This window comes from Trachurus japonicus, chromosome 5 (genome assembly GCF_045865225.1).
Source record: "Trachurus japonicus isolate A0001 chromosome 5, Traja_1.0".
Taxonomy (NCBI): Eukaryota; Metazoa; Chordata; class Actinopteri; order Carangiformes; family Carangidae; genus Trachurus; species Trachurus japonicus.
Genome location: NC_140911.1, coordinates 4657622 through 4675322, shown reverse-complemented (window position 1 = coordinate 4675322; position 17701 = coordinate 4657622). Strand labels below are relative to the sequence as shown.

General features: G+C 39.3%; 2 protein-coding genes across 2 annotated transcripts; both read right to left on the bottom strand.

Annotated features, from left to right (window-relative positions):
- Positions 1-300: 300 nt before the first annotated feature.
- Positions 301-1813, bottom strand: mustn1a (musculoskeletal, embryonic nuclear protein 1a). The gene is made up of 3 exons (XM_085775722.1): positions 1708-1813; positions 1464-1593; positions 301-729 (listed from the first exon to the last, which is right to left on the bottom strand). The coding sequence occupies exons 1-3, from the start codon at positions 1714-1716 to the stop codon at positions 629-631; spliced, it is 240 nt and encodes a 79-aa protein (XP_085631848.1). The 5' UTR covers positions 1717-1813; the 3' UTR covers positions 301-628.
- A 3284-nt stretch (positions 1814-5097) lies between these two features.
- Positions 5098-17413, bottom strand: rft1 (RFT1 homolog). Its single transcript, XM_085775721.1, has 10 exons — positions 17133-17413; positions 16947-17032; positions 15273-15395; positions 12865-13156; positions 10836-10970; positions 10457-10717; positions 8974-9118; positions 8237-8342; positions 6558-6807; positions 5098-5643 (listed from the first exon to the last, which is right to left on the bottom strand). Exons 1-10 carry the CDS (start codon positions 17193-17195, stop codon positions 5479-5481), a joined length of 1626 nt encoding a protein of 541 aa, XP_085631847.1. The 5' UTR covers positions 17196-17413; the 3' UTR covers positions 5098-5478.
- Between the last annotated feature and the right edge of the window lie 288 nt (positions 17414-17701).

The window sequence follows — 17701 nt, the reverse complement described above, 5'->3', positions numbered from 1 at the left end:
AAACTTTTTTTTTTTTTTTTTTAGAAATTTTACCACTTTTTTTGAGAAAATTTTTGCTTTTTTTTTTATTTTTAACTTTTTTTTTTTGAGAATTTTTACCACTTCTTCCTAGAAATGTTTAAATGTTTTTGGAGAAATTGGACCAGTCTTTTGCAGAAATGTCTCTATAATATTTCCAAAAACTCACGCCCCTAATTTAAATGTATAAAAAAGTACCGGTAATGTTCTTCAGTCTCAGAATAAATATTCGTGTATTTCTGGAGTTTACTTCTAAATTTTGTCCAATGGGGGTCCGTGGTCTAATTTGTGTCAATTTAGGGTCCTAGATGTATAAAAGGTTGAGAACCACTGACATATATCGTGTTTTCTGCATCTTTAAACAGTGAGTGAGAGGAAACCACAGAATTTTTTCTTTCAAAGATGAAGATTTATGTGTTTATTAGTTTAATGTAAATACAAAAATATCTCCTGACTGAACTGTTGCAGTGTAAAAACAACACACACTCATTGATGTGACTTTAAAAACAGCTGGGAGCAGACAGCAGACTGTCCACATGGAAACAAGAAGACGTCAGCTCAGACTCTGTGACCTCTGGAGCTCGTCCAAAATGTTTCTTTCTACTTGCTGCTACTTCTTCTTCAGCGGTCGAGTCGATCGAGCGTTGAGAACAGTTTCACCTCCAGATCTGGCGCCGCTGAACACGGAGGGAGCAGTTTTACCCGCCTTCTCTGTGTGGACGCACAGGAAACACAACACACACAGAGTTAAACAGGAATCTCCCATCATTAACACACACTCCCTCCCTCCTCCCTCCCTCCCCTTCTCTCTGTATATGGAGTGGAAACTTGACTTCATCCTGGGAAACACCCCTCATGCACTGCAAAAACACAAAACCTTTTTCTAAGAATATTTGTCTTATTTCTTGTCAAAATGTCTCATTTCTAGTCAAAACTAATCTCTTTCCACTTTAAATAAGACTCATCACCTAAAAATTCACTTGTTTTTACATAATTTTCACTTGTTTCAAACCAATTTTCACTTGACATTGAAAGGAACAGTGAAAGGAAGTTTTTTGTGCTTGTAATAAGGAAGAAAAACTTGCTCCACTATCAGATTTTTCTACTTATTTCTAGTGAAAATCTGCTTGAAAGAAGTAAAAAGTGTCTAAAAACAAGCTGCTTTATGTATAACTATGTATGTATATGTATAAATATACTTATTTTAGGTATAATTAGATTTGTTTTGACTAGAAATAAGACAAATATTCTTGGTAAGATTTTGAGTTTTTGCAGTGCACACACACACACACACACTCCTACACTGTCATGTCAGATACAGAGAGAAAAACAGGACGGCTGCATCTGAGGGAATAGGCTCTGTGTGTGTCTGTGTGTTAGAGTGTGTGTGTGTGTGTGTGTGTGTGTGTGTGTGTGTGTGTGTGTGTGTGTGTGTGTGTGCTCACCACACTCCTCCATCACTTCGATGGTCTTGCTCTTGGCCGGACCTAAGAAGCCCAGTCTGTTTCTGCCTTCGGTCAGATCTTCCTCTGTGACCTCAGGACGCTGCAGCTGCTCCTCCTCGTCTGGACCGAGCTAAAGGAGGAGAAGAGGAAGATGGATAAGAAGAACATGACAACACAGACTGAACTACATCTCCTTTAACTCCTCTAACTCCTCTAACAACCGCTAGAGGAGCAGCAGACTGACCTGGGACATGCTGGTTCGCTGGTCGGAGCCTCAGACTCAGATATCAACATGAAGCAGCAGAGATTCTCCACTGACACAATAAATCTGCTCTCAACACTAATACATGAGGCAACGGCTGCACAGACTCCTCCTCCTCCTCCTCCTCCTCCTCCTCCTCCTCTGTCTCTCTATGGTCAGTGGTGATGATGAGATCACTGCTTTAACCGGTGCTGATGCATCTTCTCCTCTAAGATAAATGACAACCTCCTCCTGCTGCTCCACAACAGAAGCAGCAGAGTTGGGTCTGTTCTGCATCACTGCAGACAAGAAGCTGTGACCTCAACACATCAAACTTCAGCCCATGTCCGTTTATCTGATGAAGAAGTAGAAGGAAAGGGAGAAAAAGAAGGAGAAGTGTAGTGTTAAATGTTGTGCATGATGGCTTAGCTATATAATTAAGGAGAACATAGGCCCTACTGTATTATGTTACCTATATAAAAGTGTGTATTTGATTTATTATATAATCTATGTTTTACTCTTACCTTCATATAATTTTTAACACTTGATTACTCTTTGGGTGGTCCTCATCCTGGGTGAGGGGAAAATCAGAGAAACCTCAGGGTGAGCAACAGAGGCCTCCTCTGTTGCTCACCCTGAGGTTTCTCTGATTTTCCCTGTTTAAAGGGTTTTCCATGGAGTTTTTCCTCAGTGGATGTGAGGGTCTAAGGACAGAGGATGATGCCATGTAAAGCCCTTTGAGACAAACTGTTGGTAAAACGGGCTATACAAATAAAATTGCCTTGCCTTGCCTTTGTTTGAGCTCCTGTTGCTCTTAATGAATAGGCGAGGCGAGGCGAGGCAAGTTTATTTGTATAGCACATTTCCGCAACAAGACAACTCAAGGTGCTTTACATATTAGCAAAATGAGAACATAAAAAGCAAACATTATTTAAAAACAGACAAGAGAAAGAATTAAAACAGAAAGGGAGACCGAACAACTAAAAAAAAAAAGATATAAAATAAGAGAATAATGTTACAGTGCAGTTAATGAAAGGCGTCAGCAAACATGAAAGTCTTCAGTGTTGATTTAAAGGCACTGCGGGTTCTGGCAGACCTGCAGGTTTCTGGGAGTTTGTTCCAGATAGTGGAGCATATAAACTAAATGCTGCCTCACCTTGTTCACCTCTGACTCTAGCTGCAGATAGAAGACCAGCACCAGATGATCTGAGAGGTCTGGACGCCTCATAGTGGAGCAGGAGGAGGTCAGAGATATATTTTGGCCCTGTACCATCTAATGCTTTGTAAACCATCAGCAGTATTTTGAAATCTATTCTGTGGGAAACTGGAAGCCAGTGCAGAGATCTGAGGACTGGGGTGATATGGTCCACTTCTAGTCAAAATGTCATTTCTAGTCAAAACAAATCTCATTCTACCTAAAATAAGTATATTTATACTTATACATACATAGTTATACATAAAAAGTATCTTGTTTTTAGACACGTTTTACTTCTTTAAAGCATATTTTCACTTGAAATAAGTAGAAAAATCTGATAGTGGAGCAAGTTTTTCTACAAGCACAAAAAACCTGCTTTCACAGGCAGATTTTTCTACTCATGTCAAGTGAAAATTTGTTTGAAACAAGTGAAAATTATCTCAAAACAAGTTAATTTCTAGGTGATGAGTCTTATTTTAAGTGAAAGAGTTTAGTTTTGACTAGAAATGAGACATTTTGACAAGTAAAAGGACAAATATTCTTGGAAAGATTTTGAGTTTTTGCAGTGTGGTACCAATCACGTTGTTAAAGTGCTACAGAGCCCAAAGGAGGAGGAGGAAGATGAGGTGGAGGAAGAAGAGGAGTAGGAGTGTGAGCATTGAAGCAGTGAATCAGTGCATCATTGCATTGCCTTAGATTAGAGGAATGCTGCTCCACCTCTTCCTGCTCCTTCTCCATCATGACATCATCGTTGCGCCTCCGGGAGCTGAAACCCAGCAGTGATCAGAGCCGATGAAACGAGAAACAAACACAACGTTTCCCAGCAACACCTCAATAAAACTGTGTGAAATCAACCTGCCGAGTTCTCACAGGAAACTATAAAAAGATGCAACAACACGAGTACAGTCCAGTTTAATGACAGTTTTCATTCAAAGGAATGAAAATGTCATGTTTTCAACACATGGTTTTAACAGTAACCTGTCTGAGAGAACTGATGGAACGATGCCGTCATGAGACCTGAGGTGTTAAAGTTAATAGAAATGGATTTTTATAAACAAACAACAACAGAAGTTTTGGTGTCGTTTGAACTAAAACATCATATTTAATCATAAATGTCCAGAGTTTATGATAAAGACCTGAAAAATATGGAGCCGTATTGGGACCAAAAGTCTGAAACTGAACAACAAAGATCTGAAAATGGAAGATGGAAGATTTGAAACTGGAAAAAAAAAAAACATGCAATTAAAAAAAATGGATCTCAAATATCAAAATATGCAAGCAAAAAATGAAAATAACGAAATGGACTAAAAGCATGGTTACAAGCAAACCAGACATGCAACCACCTGTAACCTGTATAACAACTGCCGGGCACCATTTGAGTTTTTATTTTCAGTTCATTGTACACAATATTTTTGTGTATGTCATTTTGGTTTTAGTAGTACTTACTGTACATAATACGATTATGTATTACATTTTGTGCAACATCTACACACTTCTGCTTGTGCAACTGGGTGTAATGGGCTTCGTGCAACACAACCTGCCTAATACAATGTGCACTTTAGGGCCTTGTGCAATACTATCTGGCACTTTGATAAATACTCTTATAACTCTCAATAAAACCTGGTACCTATGCACTTCTGCACTTTAGCACTTGTCACTTTAACCCAGCATTTATGCACTTCATCTCAGGGAACAAAACTCTTCTGGTCCCCCTACCTGTGGAATGTGTTTCTTCATTGTCATAGTTGCCTTTTTGTGTTGTCTGTATAAAAGATATAAAAGTAGACAACACAAAAAGGCAACTAAATATTATGTGTAATGTGTCCTGCTGTTGAAATGTGTATGGGACTCCGGACGAAAATTACCATCTTGCTATAATCCGGCACATTTACATGTTATGTCCATTAATGTGCACTATCCCATCCAAATAGACAAATAAAGTAAAGAAATGGATTCAAAAGAATTACCAAAGTGAATTTAAATTATATTTAACCTGAAAAACTTTTTGTCCACTTATTTTTATTTTTGAATACATTAGCTCCGTAGGAAAAAACAGCTGGAAACCTCGATAATAAAGCGAGTTTGAAAAAATGACTAATGCAGGTTTTTTGGTCAATTGACATCCCAATATGTTATAACTTTTAATTAACACAAAAAAATATGAATTTAATTTATTCTTCTTTGTTTATTTGTGTTGGACAGACAAACAAACCATCAGTGTAAACAGTTTCAGTTGTTGTAAAACACATTCATCTCATCAGAGAACAGTCCGGCCAAGACAGGAATGTTACATAAAAAACACACACACGCATGCACACACACTGTTTTATCTCATTCATATGGACCAATCACTGACATAATGTTTTACAAAAACCACTCGATGCCTCACCCTGACCTCTGACCTCTGCTTTCAAATACAGACTTCTGATTTATGGGATGCACAATTTCTGGTAAAACAAGCACACACACACACACACACACACACACACACACACACACACACACAGAGTCCATCATCCGTGGCTCTTTAACTACTGTTCTTGCAGTGGGACAAAGTTTTCTTCCTTTTTTAGTCACGTTCACGTCTGTTTTGGTCTGAACTGGGGCAGAAGCTGCGTCCTCACAAACTGAACAACACGAGTCTCTGTGAGCAGGACGGCCACGCACACACCGAGCAGACACACCGCTCCCACGGCAACGTGCACCAGCCTTAGCAACCAGCCGCCGTCGCAGCACAAGACGCCCTGAAACCAGAGAGACACTGCAGGTGAATAGGGTGAAAATGTAAACTAACAGGTATCAACATGAAACTTCCCAAGTTTATCACTCACATTAAGACAAATATTTTTTGTATTACAAGTTTTATCAAATTTTATGTTTAAATATGTAAATGAGGCAATATCTAATGAAATATGCACTAATTTGCATATATTCCCACAACAGAAATCTGAACAATGGATAAAGCCCCATTCAAAATTCTTGTTTTACTTTGTTGATATGTTAGAGTCAGAAGTTTTTACAGAGGAGGATTGTGGATATCTCTCTTTATCACTCTGTAAATGAGAAAATACTGTCACCAGCCCTTAAAAAAAATGTTGTATAAATGAGGCTGTGAATGATATATCAACAATCCCCTCTGTAAAAACCTTCAGAATATAGAAAGGGATCAAAGTGGAAGGTTTGGTGTCTGTAAGTGCTGCTGAAGTGGAGATTTCTAGCTCAGAGTCTGAGTCTGAAAAACTCTTTCTGAGAAAACGGCCTTTAAAGACTTGGACTGTAAAATTACATAGATTGTTAATGTCAATCATATTTTTACGGTAATAGCAATTTTTGGAGCGTACATCATTGTTCAGGAGAGAGAGAGCTTTACAATGACACCTGACATGACATGGGTCAGACTAACTCCTGGTGAATTTAAGAGAAATCTACAGACGAAATGAAGTAAAAATAAAAACTTTGATGTGGATTTTCTACCGTTTCTTTCCACTAATCTGAATTAGAATTCATTTTAAGGAAGCAAAACAGCCCAAAATCTCAAAATTGATCAATGCATGTTTTTGCCTGTAGTGTCTCAGATTATAAAACACTCTCAATCTGAACGAATGCACTTCAATACAAAGAAAAGCAGAACGAGAAGCCGTGTGTTTTCCTCGTGTACCTCAGAAACAGCGGTGACGGCGGCGCTGACGGCCAGGGCCAGCAGCAGCAGCGGCGAGGGCAGGAGGCCTCGGAGCGGTCTCCACTGGCTGGACAGGAAGTAGCGGTGGATGTAGAGCAGACTGTGGCCGATACGCAGCGCCATGTTGAGGCAGTTGGCCAGGATGAAGCCCACCGCTCCGGCCCACCAGGTCAGCAGGTAGGACAGGAAGAGGAAGGACACGGACAGACCTAGCATCACCACGTTGTACCTGAGGACCAGACACGGACACAGAGGGACAGAGGGACAGAGGGACAGGTGGGACGATGATGTGTGAGATAAGATAAGATAAGATACGATACAGTACGGTACAGTACAATATGATAACATGACGTAGAGGCGACTGACAGGTGAGATGATGTGTGAGATAAGATACATTATAATATGATACGATACAGTACAGTACAGAACAGTACGATACGATACGGTAAGATAAGATACAGTATGGTACGATACAGTACAATGTGATACAATGCGCTATGATACGATACGATACGATACGATACGATACGATACGATACGATACGATACGATACGACACGGTAAGGTAAGGTAAGATAAGATAAGATACAGCACAGTATGGTACGGTACTGTAAAGGATACGATACGATACGGTAAGGTAAGATAAGATAAGATACAGCACAGTATGGTACGGTACTGTAAAGTATGATACAATACGGTACGATAAGATAAGATACGGTACGGTACAATAAGATATGAGATGAGATAGGGTACAGTACGGTACGAGACAATTATTCAAGTTCTGTCAAATTTCATGTTTAAATATGTAAATGAGTCAATATCTAATGAAATATGCATTAATTTGCATACATTTCCTGAACCAAAATCTGAACAATGAATATGGTACGGTATGATATGGTACGATAAAATATAAGATAAGATACGGTACAGTACAGTACAATATGATACGAAATGCTACAATAAGATAAGACAAGATACAGTAGGTACATTATGGTATGGTACGGTACGATAAGACATAAGATATGATATGATGCAATATTATTATATAGGATAACAATATGATACGATAAAATATAAGATACAATATGGTACAGAACGATACGTATGAGATTAGATACGATATGGGACAGTACAATATAATGGTACGGTACGATACGATAGGATATAAGATACGATACAGTACGGAATGGTACAATACGAAACTTTAAGATATAAGATAAGATACAATAAGATACGATATGATACGACAAGATATGGTATGAAACGATGCGGTACGGAATGGTATGATATACTTTATGATAAGATACGATACGACAAGAGGCACGGTACAGTACAACATGGTACAGTATATTACGGTACGATACTATACAGTACGGTACGATACAGTACGGTACAGTACATTATGATACGATACTATATGTTACAATACGATGCCATAAAATATAAGATATAAGATAAGATAAGATAAGATACAACAAGACAAGAGTTTATTAGACCCCTGATGGTGAAATTTCCAGTATTGCAGCAGCAAACAACCAACATCAAGTGCATTAAATAATAAATACAAAGCTAGCCTATAAAATAAATCAATCCTTGTGAAACAGATCATAAAACAGCTGTTGTTATGTAACTGTGTGTGTGTCTGTGTATGTTCTAACCTGTCGACCTCCTCCTGGCTCATGGCGGCGAAAACAAAACACTCAGAGACTCCGTTGACGGCGAGCAGGAGGACGTAGCAGCTGTAGCATCGCAGCAGAGTGGGGCCTTCAACACAGGAGAGCATCCCATAATTAACTACAACTAGAACTAACTCAGGATTTATACAGGAATCCTGAAGTTAATTTTAATACCTTTTAAAGACTTTTTCAAGATCTTTTCAATATTTTTCAATAATTCACCGCCGCTTCAAGCTGTAACCATTTACATCAGGGACACTTTTAACTTAACAGTTTTAGTTTGTGATCAAGACTATAGACCACTATGATGCTACAGAATTCAAAATAGGCTGGGATAATAAATCAAAGGCAAAGTTTATTAAAAAACAAAAACAAAAAACAAAACATTGCTCCACTCTCAAAAAACAAAAATAACAATCTTCTTATGTACTGGTTCATCTTAGTTTTTTAATAAAATGAATAAATTCACACATTTTTACAATGTTTTTTAGGACTCAAACTCTTGGACAGCTAATTCAGAAAAAAATACCTTCAAAATTTAAGACTTTATAAAGTCGTGAAAAGACTTTTTAATACTTTTTAAGGGTCTTAATTTTCCCAAAATTGATTTATCACCTTTTAATACTATTCAAGACCCCGCGGATACCCTGTAACTAGAGTTATTAATAATTATACACACAGTTTATATTGTGTTGTGTGTGATGCTGCGTGTCACCGACCTGCTCCGCTGCTCAGCATGGCGCCGCCGTAAACGTCCAGCGCCAAGTGTGAGTAGGCGAAGCCGAACACGGTGATGATCAGACCGATCACCAGCACCAGCTTCAGGAGACACTGCAGGACGTCTGCTGCCATGGCAACGTCCTCCTGTGACACAACAACAACAACAACACCAAGTAAAAACCAGCAGCCATTAACAGACATTAAAGGGATACGCCAACATTTTTTTTTCGTGTCTTGCCTCACTCCCGAGTCCATGACCAGCAGATAGACACCATCCTTTCGACTGTGTGTGCAGTAACAAGGGAGATAGAGCCGTATCGCCGTAATTAGCTTAGCTCAAACACTGGAAGTGTATGGGTAGTGTTAGCCTGCCTCCGACCCGAGCTGAAACCAGCAGTCAGAAGCTGATTTCATTTTAGCTCTAAACTCTGTAAATATATCACTTTATCCACATTTCAAACATGTTTAGGTGAGAAAGTAGCCGTTTAGATCGGCAGTGTGTCATTCATTTGTCTAAATACCAGCTGTTTACAGTTTTGTTCGGACGAATTCAGCGCTACTCAAGCTAGCCGTAGTGACCAACGCACTTCCGGTTACTTTCACAAAATAAAACACCCGTTGCCCTTTACATACAGAAAACCATGACGATAGAATTTGTGCTTTTACTTTGAAACAGGAAGCTAACCTACCGTCGATGTAGCTAGCTTGAACCAAAATAAACCGTCTTTGCTTGAACCCTCCGTTTTGACCAATCTCGTCCCGTTAGCGGCATTTGACCGCTCAAGATGCCTTACTGGAGAGTTTTGTCAGCTCTGAGACGAAGATCAGCCCGCTGGTTTCCGTTTAGAGTTGCTGAAGAGTTTCTCTGATGACTTTAGGTGGAGGCAGGCTAACACTACCCATACACTTCCAGTGTTTGAGCTAAGCTAATTAGCGACTTTAGGTGGAGGCAGGCTAACACTACCCATACACTTCCAGTGTTTGAGCTAAGCTAATTAGCGACTTTAGGTGGAGGCAGGCTAACACTGCCTATACACTTCCAGTGTTTGAGCTAAGCTAATTAGCGACTTTAGGTGGAGGCAGGCTAACACTACCCATACACTTCCAGTGTTTGAGCTAAGCTAATTAGCGACTTTAGGTGGAGGCAGGCTAACACTACCCATACACTTCCAGTGTTTGAGCTAAGCTAATTAGCGACTTTAGGTGGAGGCAGGCTAACACTGCCTATACACTTCCAGTGTTTGAGCTAAGCTAATTAGCGACTTTAGGTGGAGGCAGGCTAACACTACCTATACACTTCCAGTGTTTGAGCTAAGCTAATTACGGGCGATACGGCTCTATCTCCCTTGTTACTGCACGCACAGTGGAAAGGATGGTGTCTATCTGCTGGTCATGGACTCGGGAGTGAGACCCAAATAACAAAATGTTGGCGTATCCCTTTAAACACACACAGAGAGCCATGAATCCTCCGGGGGTTCGAACCTGTTTCTGGCTCTTCACGTCCCGTCCTCGCTCCAGAACTTTGGCGAAGAAGACGTAGAAACTCTCCTCGATGGGCAGGAAGACGAAGCGAGCGACCATGGAGCCCAGGTTGTTGACGATGTCGTAGACGCCCTGGTCCCCGAAGCTCAGCACGCTGAGGAAGGTCATGACGTAGCGCTCCCCCTCCGTCAGGATCTGCTTCAGGAACGACTGTTTGAAGAAGCTCCAGGTGAGACGGGCCAAGGCCGCGTCCACCAGCGGCTGCAAACACAGACACAACACGGGAGGAGGATTCAGATTCAGTCCTTCATGTCTCAAAAACAATCATTATACATCATTGTTTGTTGAGTTTGTGGATGTTTTGCGGCGGTGGCACCACCTCTCCTTCCTCTCTGCGGGGGAGAAGATCTCCAACACAGTCCAGAGGAAAACCCTTCTTCTTCGCTTCTTTAGAGCCCAAGAAACGGACAAAGTAAAGAACGTAGCACAGCACCAGGAAGCCGGTGTACACCAACTATCAGAAGACAGGATTAAAGTAAGTCAAATGTGAAGGATGAACATTAAAGAAATAACCACAGACCAGCATCCCTAATTTAAAATTTCAGGGCGCACACAAAGCAAATATTGGTAGATAACCCTTGTAGCGCCGCATTACGTAATAATAACGCCGCATTATGTAATAACATTTTCGCCTCATGATGTAATAACGGCGCATTTTGTAATAATCTGCCACATTTTGTGATAAAATTCTTGAACGTAATATGTAATAAACTCACATTAAAGGGACAACGAGGAGTTTGTATTTGGTTATAAAAAAGTCTCACATGAATGTGGATGAATCTACGTTACCACTTGTTAATGGGCCCATTCTCTATAAATCTATGGTTTTGTCTCTATGGTTATTTTGTTATTATTAGTGGTGGTGGAAATGCTGGGCGAGCCGACCAGCGTTTCTTTACTTTCGGTTTTGTGGCGAGTCATGAGAATAACGCCGCCGAATCGCCGTTTATGGTGGGAACTACGACGGTATCTGATCATCTTTGAACCTCTGACTTTCATTGTTGATTAATGAAAACATTCTTGGCAAGACGTCCGTCTTGTGCCGGTCCAAGAATTTCACCATGCGCGGAGGCTCATGGGAAATGTAGTGTGAAAACACCTCGCTTTCCAAAACTCCTTGTTGTCCCTTTAAATGATAAATAATAAACCCACATTTTGTTATTACATAATGCAATTATTACAAAATGTGGGTGTTGCACTTTTTTTTGGGAAGGAAATGTAATAATTCGGTGCATTATGTAACAACTTATTACAAAATGCGGCAAAGTTTATTACATATTGCGTTCAAGAATTTTACCACATAATGTGGCAGATTATCACAAATTGCGGTGCCATTACATCATGAGGTGAAAATGTATTACATTATTACATATTAACGCAATGTGGTGCAACAACCCTTTAATTTAGGAGGCCGCTCATTAAGTGATAATGTCAAGAAATAACAAGTAATTGTGTCATAATGTCTAGAATTAGCCTAGAAATAACGACCGATATCATAGTAATGTCGAAAAATATAGCCAAGAAATAACGATTGATTTCGCAGAAATAAAAAAATAAATATTGATTGTAATTGACAATTGCAAAGACTTGGTGGAGAAAAATTCTGGCCTTTCCCAAAAAAATTTGACACATGAAAAGCATGTGTGAACTTTACCCTTTATGAAAAACATGACAACTATGAAATTGACCGTTATTTCTAGGCTATTTCCTGATATTAATACACAATTAATTGTTATTTTCTAGACTATTTCTTGACATTATCATGTAATTAGCGTCCTGTAAATTAAAGGGTTACTCAAATATTCACATTGGTCTGACACCTGTACTGTAATGCACTGCAAAAACTCAAAATCTTACCAAGAATATTTCTCATTATACTTAAAATAAGACTCATCACATAAAAAGCAGCTTGTTTTTAAACACTTTTTACTTCTTTCAAGCAGATTTTCACTTGAAAAATCTGATAAGCTTTTCTTCCTTATAACAAGCACAAAAAACTTGCTTTCACTGGCAGATCTTTCTACTTATTTCAAGTGAAAATTAGTTTGAAACAAGTGGAAATGATCTAAAACAAGTTAATTTTTAGGTGATGATGAGTCTTATTTAAAGTGGAAAGAGATTAGTTTTGACTAGAAATTAGACATTTTGACAAGAAATAAGACAAATATTCTTGGAAAGATTTTGAGTTTTTGCAATGTGACAGATTCTTTGAGTCGCCCCTTCCACGTTTCGTCAGCGTTAAAAAACAAAACATCAAATGTAGCGGGTGCACATGTGCAAATAGATGAAACATTTACTTGAACTGTCTCAGATTTCAGGCGCCACAGACACTTGATCTGATTTCTTACGTGAGCAGCAGAGAAGATGTAGAGGCCGAGGCCGCGGGCCGACGCCACCAGCACCACGGTGACGCTGCACTTGGCGATCATGGCCAGGCTCTCGGCCACCACCTTCAGACGGACCAACATGTGAGCCTGGGCCAGGACCCAGAGCGGCTCGGCCAGCAGCTCCTGGACCCCGGCCACGGCGAACAGAACCACCGCCGGGCCGTAGTACGGGACGGCCTGAGGGTCCGGGACCTCCAGCAGCCACAGCCACACACAGACCAGCAGCACGGCCCAGAGCACACCCAGAGGAAGACTGAGACACGGAGAGACAGAGAGACATTAACGGATCAGCTCTACAACACATTTACCATAATCCCTATAGTCATAGCAGTAGGTTCGTTACCTTTAATTGTCGGTGCAAGCTGTTTTTAGAACGGCGGAGCAGAGCCGTGAGCTGCTCAGAGCTACGCTACGGAGGCTCATTATGGGATTTCTTGGTTTCCCTCATCAAACTCATCAAATACACAATCCAACAACTCCACAACGCTCTGGTGGACAAGTTGTGAGCTGCACATTCACCACGCTATGAGATAATAACACAACGTTACCACACAGAGTTGTTTTAGAGGGAAATACAGAGACTGTTGATGAAAAACTGTCCCTGAAGGCAACGTGCATCAGCGATTTTGCATGAATTTCCCTCTAAAACAACTCTGTGTGGTAACGTTGTGTTATTATCTCATAGCGTGGTGAATGTGCAGCTCACAACTTGTCCACCAGAGTGTTGTGGAGTTGTTGGATTGTGTATTTGATGAGTTTGATGAGGGAAACCAAGAAATCCCATAATGAGCCTCCGTAGCGTAGCTCTGAGCAGCTCACGGCTCTGCTCCGCCGTTCTAAAAATAGCTTGCACCGACAATTTGACAAAATGTTGAACTATCCCTTTAAAATTGTATTTATTTCATGCTTGTGGTTTTTGTATGTCTACGTGTGCTCTTTCTTGAACTGCTTTGGGGATAAATAAAGTTATTTGAATTGAATTGAATTTTCTGTGGCAGCTCCTAAACTGTGGAAGGAGCTGCCATTAGAAATAAAAACGCCCCCACCACCCTACCTACTGTTAAATCACATCTTAAAACTTACTTTTATTCTTGGGCTTTTAACTCAGCATGGGATTTGTGTGATCTCTGCTCTTGTTTGTCTTTTATTCTCAATTTATTTTATTTTTAATCTGTCTGTTCTTGATCTAGTCTATTTTTAAAAGGAATTTAATGACACTATACATATGTAATATATACACTAACAGTAACGTATAGGGTTGAACAATATCTGAAAAATCATCAAATATGTTATCAACGTAAACCTTCATATATCTAGAGGATGTTGGTGTGTGACAATATAATTCAGTAACACTTTACAATAAGGGTCCCTTAATTAACATTAGTTAGTACATTATTAAGCATTAATATATTAACTAATGTATAATTAATGCTGAGTAATGCATACATAATGATAACTAATTACGTCATTATGCTTAATATTTTATGAACTAACTTTGAGTAGTAAACATTAATTAAAGCAGAAGTAAGTGGTCCGGTCGTTTTCGCTAATGCTGCGTTCCAGGCAGGCTTTTGAAATCGTAAATTACAGCTTCAAGTCACAACTTACGACTTTGTAGCGTTCCAGGCAACCCACTCGTGTTTTTCCGACCTGTTTTACCTGTGAAAGTCACTATAACGGCCACTCGTAACTTCTGACCCGTGAACTCGTACCAGATCGACCTGGTACCACTTCACGGTCGGAAAAATACGAGTTTCCTTGAACGCACCATAACAGTCCTCGTCGCTACGTCGCCACATTCACGGCGTTCCTTGGCTGCACACACAGCCCTGCATGCCGTTCTCTCTCCTCATTGGATAAAAACTGTAGGATACGATAAATGTTTTCTCCTCGACTCAGAGCAGAGCAGAGTGACTGACAGACCCGTGTTTCAGTCCAAACACTCTATGTAAGTGATTGCTGTCGGAAGATACAACTATTTAAGACTTATATTAACACAAATATATCACTCACTTCTGCTTTAACTGCTTACTGATAGGCTACATTAATTAATGTGTTTCCTAATGCTAAGTAATACATAATAATGATTGTTAATACATTTTCCTTTTCATTCTTTTTTTTTAATTCTCATGATGTTTTTCGTAACCATTCTGTGCTCTATGTCCTGTATATAAATCACTGTGCAGCACTTTGGTAAAGTTTTATGTTTTGGAAATGTGCTTGAGTGGATCAGACTGGATTGTATTGGATGTGAGGTCAAATGTTCATGTTATGATCAGATGTAGAGTGAAGATGTGAAGATGTGATGATGTGATGATGTGATGATGTGATGATGTGATGATGTGATGATGTGGTGATGTCATGCTCACGTCAGCCACAGCAGGTTGACCACCTGTCTCCAGCTGTGGTTGGTCCCAGACCCTCCGCTCAGACAGGCTCTCCTGAAGGCCTCTCTGGACAGGAAGACCAGGGTGGAGTACAGCAGCGTCAGTCTGCAGCAGCAACACACCGCAACAACGTTACAGCAGGAAAATGGTAGAAAATAAAGACTTTTCTATTATATTATATTCTATTACAGCAGAAACATGGAAGCAGTGACTTCCCACATGCAAGTCTAATATATTAGTTAGTTAGTTAGTTTAAGTTTATTTCGGACATGTTAAAAGAAATAAAACATAATACAGAAATGGACAGACATAACATATAAAAACTTTGCAAAAAAACAACATATCAACAAAAAAAAAAAAATATATATATATATAAAAAAAATAAAAGAAAATAATTGAAAATAAAGGTAATTTGATTTTTTTTGTTTGTTTATTTGTTTGTTTCATATCCGAAAAGGAGTGAGAAGAAGTAAAACTTATTTACTCCCACCCCTTATTCATAAATTATCTATCAAGTTATCTAGTCATTATTACTTGAATTTATCTATCAAGTTATCTAGTCATTATAATATATACAGTAAGTTAATTTATGAGTTATTTAACTGAATTTATTCTAATATATGAACATACAAGATAAAAACACATATGTAAAACATATTAGAAAATGGAACAGTTTCATTTATTATTGACACAAATACCCAGACCATAAATATCTGTGTTTATGTTGACGTAGGTGTGTGTTTGTATTTATATTGTTACATACAGTATGTTACATAAACACATCTCCATGTCAAAGCCTGTTCATATATGTTGATATTAGGAACAATGGGTTCAAAAGTCTGAGACCAGTTAGTTTCCCAGAATGTATAAATATACATCAACATTAATGTGGACATTAAAAAGAAAAACATAGTTCAATAATTGTAATACATACACTAAATGTACATGTATGTGTGTAATATATGTCTATGTATATACACTAAATATAGCAACAGTAACATATATGGTGATTTTGCACTTTAAATAATAAATTGATTGATTGATATAGGGTTGAAAGATATCTGAAAAATCATCAAATATGTTATCAACGTAAACCTTCATTTTTGTGTATGATGTGTGTGTGTGTGTGGTCTGGTGTTGTCTTCTGCTGCTGGTAACATTGTAATTTCCTGCAAAGGATTAATAAAGTATCTTTAACTTTAACTTAACTTATATATCCAGAGGATGTTGGTGTGTGACAATATAATATAATATAATAAAGTAATCTCAACTCATCTCAACTCAACTCAATATAATATAGGTGACAGATACAGTATCACTATATATATCTAGGGACATTTATACACAGTGGACTCATGTAAAGGTTTGTCCCCCCCTGGTCCCAAATGAGTGTTAATGTGTTAAACAGTTCATCAGGTAGAAGATGAAATGATCTCCAATAGACATAAAGTTAAACATGAAACACTCTTTTTTTCAATATTTCCATCAACATCAGTGTATTATTGTAGTTTTCTACAGTTTCAGAGTGAAAAAGGGAAACAAAGCAGCAGCAGCAGCAGAATGGGAAACCCAGGAGACTGGAGCTCTCAGAGAACTTTTGCATCACACTGTATATGTGTATATGTGTATATGTCAGATATTATTACACTCTTTTACCTGACGTTGACGACTCCGATCAGCTCCCTGGACACGAAGCGCAGCGTGAAGGCGTTCAGCAGGAAGGTCAGCACCCGGAACATCACCTGAGTTCACCACAACAACCACAATAATCATCATAAACACATCAGTAATAAACGGTGAGGAGAGCAGCACCAGTCTGAGCTGGTGTGTGTGTGTCTGTACCTGTAGTAAAACATTGTATGAGGCCAGAGTGGAGGCTTTCCTCAGCACGTCCTGGGAGCTCATGGTCACACACACACACACACACACACACACACACTCTGGTCAGGAGATAAACAGGTTGAGACGAAGAGAAAACATCACGGAGTTAAAGTGTTAAAGATTTAACGACAGAGCGACTCATCACAGAGTCACTAGCAGCTCTGGTCCGCAGCCGTTCACACAGAGAAAAGAGAGAGAAACTAAACTACAGACAGAGAGAGAGAGAGAGAACAGACAGGTAGAGAAGCAGCAGCTACTTCCGTACACACTGTACGGAGCCACGTAACGCGATGACGTCAGAGCGCGTTGCGTTCAGCGTGCCGCTAGAGGGCGGAAGCGTCCTTCGGATGATCAGGAGCTCCTTTCTTTCTTTCTTTCTTTCTTTCCCTGTCCTTTTCTTTCTTTTTTTCTTTCTTTCTTTCTTTCTTTCTTTCTTTCTTTCTTTCCCTGTCCTTTTCTTTCTTTCTTTCTTTCTTTCTCTGTCCTTTTCTTTCTTTCTTTCTTTCCCTGTCCCTTTCTTTCTTTCTTTA

Coding starts and splice junctions, on each gene's coding strand:
- mustn1a (XM_085775722.1), bottom strand. Junction 730..1,463: donor CGAAGTGATGGAGGAGTGTG/GTGAGCACACAC, acceptor GCGTCCACACAG/AGAAGGCGGGTAAAACTGCT.
- rft1 (XM_085775721.1), bottom strand. CDS start 17,195: ATGAGCTCCCAGGACGTGCTGAGGAAAGCCTCCACTCTGGCCTCATAC. Junction 10,971..12,864: donor ACATCTTCTCTGCTGCTCAC/GTAAGAAATCAG, acceptor GTCTTCTGATAG/TTGGTGTACACCGGCTTCCT. Junction 8,343..8,973: donor CATGCTGAGCAGCGGAGCAG/GTCGGTGACACG, acceptor CCTGTGTTGAAG/GCCCCACTCTGCTGCGATGC.